Here is a 4215-nt window from a genome sequence, read left to right as displayed (position 1 = left end):
AATCAATTTTGACTGATCACGATCTTCTCTGATCCAACGCTGTGCAAAGCTTACCGTCCACGGTTTTTGCAAAGGTTTTAAAAGCACAACTTTACCAATGCTCGAAGTAATGCGTGACATATTACAGTCGCGTTACCTGCGCAGTAACGTTGCGCACAAACAATTAGCACGAACGTCCTTAAGCACGCGCGTTTTTGAGACGCGGACGGCAACCGGAAGTGAATATTTCGCACGCCAGGATAGCGGTCTCTCCCAGCTTTTTAAACTTAGGGTATCTAATAGTGAAAAGATACTTAGCGATATAAATGTGGTTGTGTGACAAGTTAAAAGGGAAAACAGCTCACTTCCGGTTGCCGTCCGCGTCTCAAAAACGCGCGTGCTTAAGCTCTCTTCTTCTTGTATATATGCAAAACACGGGTTTAAAAGTCTGAAAGCCCGAAACTCCCGTGCTGCATATTAATTCAGCCTCGTACACACGCACTGCATTCTTAAACTAGTTAGTCTTCGACGTATTTTCTCCTCGATCCAGCTCTCTCAAGATTTTAAAGTTAGTAATGGCGGACCATTAAAAAGAACTACTATATCTTTTTTTAAATCAAGGCTTAAAACTTGGGTTAGTTAACATAGTTTTGACATCCAAAGAAAAATAAAAATGGTTTTTTTGGTCATACGTAGCACTTTAAGACGTCACAGCAGCATTTTGTGTAATTTTATCAGTTACTCGCTATGCAATTCAACTTAACGTTAACGCAGATATTACTTTAAAAACAACACTTACTGACAAAAAGTGTCTGTTGAGCATACACAATTTAAGTTACAAACAACAGAGGTGAACTTTGAAAAAACTGTCAGGCTAAACAGTTCTCAAAAGCCCCAAATTTACTCCATCGATTCCTGCCTTCTACTTGCTGTTTTCTTCGAATGTTCCTTCAATGTTTTAAGTAGTTATTTTTTTTACGTTTCGCTTGATTTGGTCGCCAGTTCCTAGTCGCTCAATTTGGCGAGATTTCGGGACATAGCCTCTTTTATGACTCTAGCTCTAGAATACCATTTAATGATCACGTTTTCAATAATTAACAACTCTTCACCGAAGTGGAGGTTCCCATGGCCAGTGATGGATATTTACCGAGCCGCCAAGCGGCTCGGAGGTGAATAGCAAATGATATCCAGAAGGAGAGCAAGAGTGTTGGATTGGAGAAAAAGGATGCCATGAATCGAGCGAGATGGAGAGTGGGAGTTAGAGAGATTGCTACCAAAGTGCGGTAAATCCGGCCACCCCCGTTTACGAGGATAAAGCCGGACCAAAATTGGATTGATGATGATTGATGATGAGTAGCCAATCAGCGCACGCGTTCAACGCTAACCACTGTTTTAGTATATACTAATTCTTGATATTTAATTCTTCTACACTAATTCTTGATATCGATCACACTTGGCCTGATTTATATCCAAGAGCTGTATTTTTTTTCTTTTTCCTCCAAAGGGGAGAGTTATTTATCACCAGACCATGACTCCCAGCTATATACGCAAGCATGCGTCCTTCATAAGCAGCACTCAGACGATTCCAGCTTCCCCTGAGCAGCTTACCTTTCTTGCAACCTCAAGGACGCACGATCTTCTTGTAAGAATACCGTTGTTTCCTGCCGGAGAGTTTGGCAGTTCCGCTCCGCTGACCATCGAAATGTCCGTTGCCAATGACGTCGATTTTGCTACAGGGAAAGATAGCGATATAAAGTATGGATTGTCAGATGGACACAATTTCGTTGGGTTTATGCTTCCCGATACGACCAATTACAATAACCACGCACCGTGCTACGGGGTTGAAGGAACACCTGGAAGCCGTTTGAATCACCAACGAACCATAGATAAATCATCACCAACCGTGCCCGTCAGTCAACACTTCTATCCTGGCCGATTTGAATTCACTTTTAAAGTGAACGAAAGGAGAGCTTACTGCTACACTGCGCATGCTGGAGGCTATGTGAAAGACGTGAGTTATACCAGGACCCTGGATATCAGCAAAGGACTTACACTGGAAGTCTATAAGGACGATGATAGAGGAGAGAAATATGGCATTAGACTTATCAAACTGTCCATAATACATGAAAAAGAAAGTCTTCATTGAACAAAAAGTTAAGATCAAGTGGAGTTGAGGAACCTAAAAGTGAAATACAGCGCTGTAACTATGAAAAGTATAGTTTTAATAAGTTCACAGATGAACATTTGCTCATAAAAAGAAGAGGAAAAAAATAGGCACGCATTGCGTATATGTGGGTACTGCAGTAGGCTGGTATTGGGTAGTAATTATCTTTGCAAAACTAAGCTTCTTTTACTTTTTTATTGTGTTATTAAATTTTGTTGTCGTTTTTGCGTTTCTATTACGAAAAGTTTGATGTTTTCACTTATTCACTTAACTAAGCCTAATCAGGGAGGGTAGGTACCTGGATGGGAGACCATTGGAAAATCTTTGTGAAGAAGATATCTCATCATTTTTACTCGGAATATATTCCGAGTTTTAATCTGGGTAGATGCAGTAAAATGCACAACAGAATTTCGGAAGCGGGGATTTCACTAGTTAAAAGCTACGCGCCATAACCGCTAGGGAGAGGTTGTAATGGAAAATCTCAACATCTTCTAGATGCAAAATAAACTTGCAAACACACGATTAACCAAAGCTCTCGCAAAGGGTATACATGACGAACGCAAAAGCGAATGAAAGGATCCTGAATGAGACATTTTTACACCTAGTGGTATGGGATAAACTGTCTAAAACGTTAAATTGTTGCGAAACCCACGTTATCTCTATCTTTGTTAATTGGAATTGTAGTCATACGTCTTAAAATAAATTGAATTATTGGGTAATTCGATAAATGCTAGTAATTAGGACGGAAACAGGTAACACAAGAAAGCGGATTTCAAACTGATTCGTATAGGTTTTTCATGTGAAAAAAGTCGGATTTTATAGGCCCACGTTCACCCTACAGGCACTGCGTGCCGTGGAACAATTTTCAACGATGAAAATCCCGCCAGAGGAGTTAGTGGTGGGGACCCACTAACCCCTCCACTAACTCTGATCCCGCCAAAGCCCAAATTCATCCAATCAGATCACTACGATAAGCAATGACAACTTTCATAACAAAAAACAAACGGTCAAAAAGCATTTGACTATCGGCCGATGATGAACATCGGACAGTGAGAGGGACTAATTTGGCCAATTAGGATGTTTCATAATAGAATATTAATAATCTCGCTCTGTTCCCACTTCAAGGCCTTTACTGCACTCCACACAAGAATGCAACCTTTGCTTATTTTCATGTTGTATCTGCCCTTATTTACAAAACGTCTGATCAAATACAAAACTTCTGATCAAAAATTAACTTTGGGAAGGTAACTGAACAACCATTTGCCAAACTCACCATTACAAGTACGCTTCATTAAATCTTTCGAAAAACAACTATCTATAACAAACTTGTACATTCCCCTGAGTTGAACCGTTGACCCTGGAAGTATCCATATCCATGGAAAACCTGTTGTACTGGCATAAAAACAGGATAATAACGACTGTTTATTCATAACCTATAGGTAATATAAATCTTGGATTATCGAACTGCGTTCGACAATCGAGTAGGAACACGTTCCAAAACCAATGAAACCTTGGGGGATATTCTAAAGTTAACAAAAATCGGTTGTCGGGGTTGAATCCTTGACGGGATTTTAATTTTCGGCTGATATTTAATCTGGCCAGCAAATCCCTCTGGTCCACTTTTTGTCCAAGTATTCAGCGCTTACTTTCATTTGAACGATGGCGTTTAGTCGTACACCATCTCATCTCCATTTGTGGGTGACTCGAAAAAATAATTTTGGAAGACATTGTGAAGGCCGGCATGAGAAATTTCGGAAACCACTTTCTTCACCATAACTTGAAAAAGAGCGGCAATTACCCGTTACTGGTTTCAGAAATTTCCGAAATCTTTGTTTTGACCACTGCTAAAAACGAGGGCAATTACCTACGGCCGTATTCAGAAATTTTTGAAATTACTGCAGTTGACTACAGGTGAAGTCGAGGGAAATTAGCGATTATTGGTTTCGAAATTTTTTGAAACCAGCTCAGTTCAATAACGGATGGTTTCAGAAATTTCCGATACCACTTCCGAAACGAGTTAATTGTCCTAACAATGTCCAAAGCCACTGGAGCCGGCTAACTTTGCACTAAGA

At 40.1% G+C, this 4215-nt stretch overlaps 1 protein-coding gene across 1 annotated transcript in view; it reads left to right on the top strand.

The window, feature by feature from the left end:
• The window catches only part of LOC138016676 (uncharacterized), a 9649-nt gene extending 7283 nt beyond the window's left edge, over positions 1-2366 (top strand). The window contains exon 3 of the mRNA XM_068863864.1: positions 1484-2366. Coding sequence (XP_068719965.1) covers positions 1484-2125 — 642 coding nt within the window. The 3' untranslated portion in view covers positions 2126-2366. The remainder of the gene's footprint in view (positions 1-1483) is intronic.
• Positions 2367-4215: the final 1849 nt, after the last annotated feature.

The sequence above is a fragment of the Montipora capricornis genome, chromosome 9 (assembly GCF_036669925.1).
Source record: "Montipora capricornis isolate CH-2021 chromosome 9, ASM3666992v2, whole genome shotgun sequence".
NCBI classification, from domain to species: Eukaryota; Metazoa; Cnidaria; class Anthozoa; order Scleractinia; family Acroporidae; genus Montipora; species Montipora capricornis.
The sequence above is the reverse complement of the archived record's forward strand: the minus strand, read 5'-3'. Positions and strand labels throughout refer to the sequence as shown.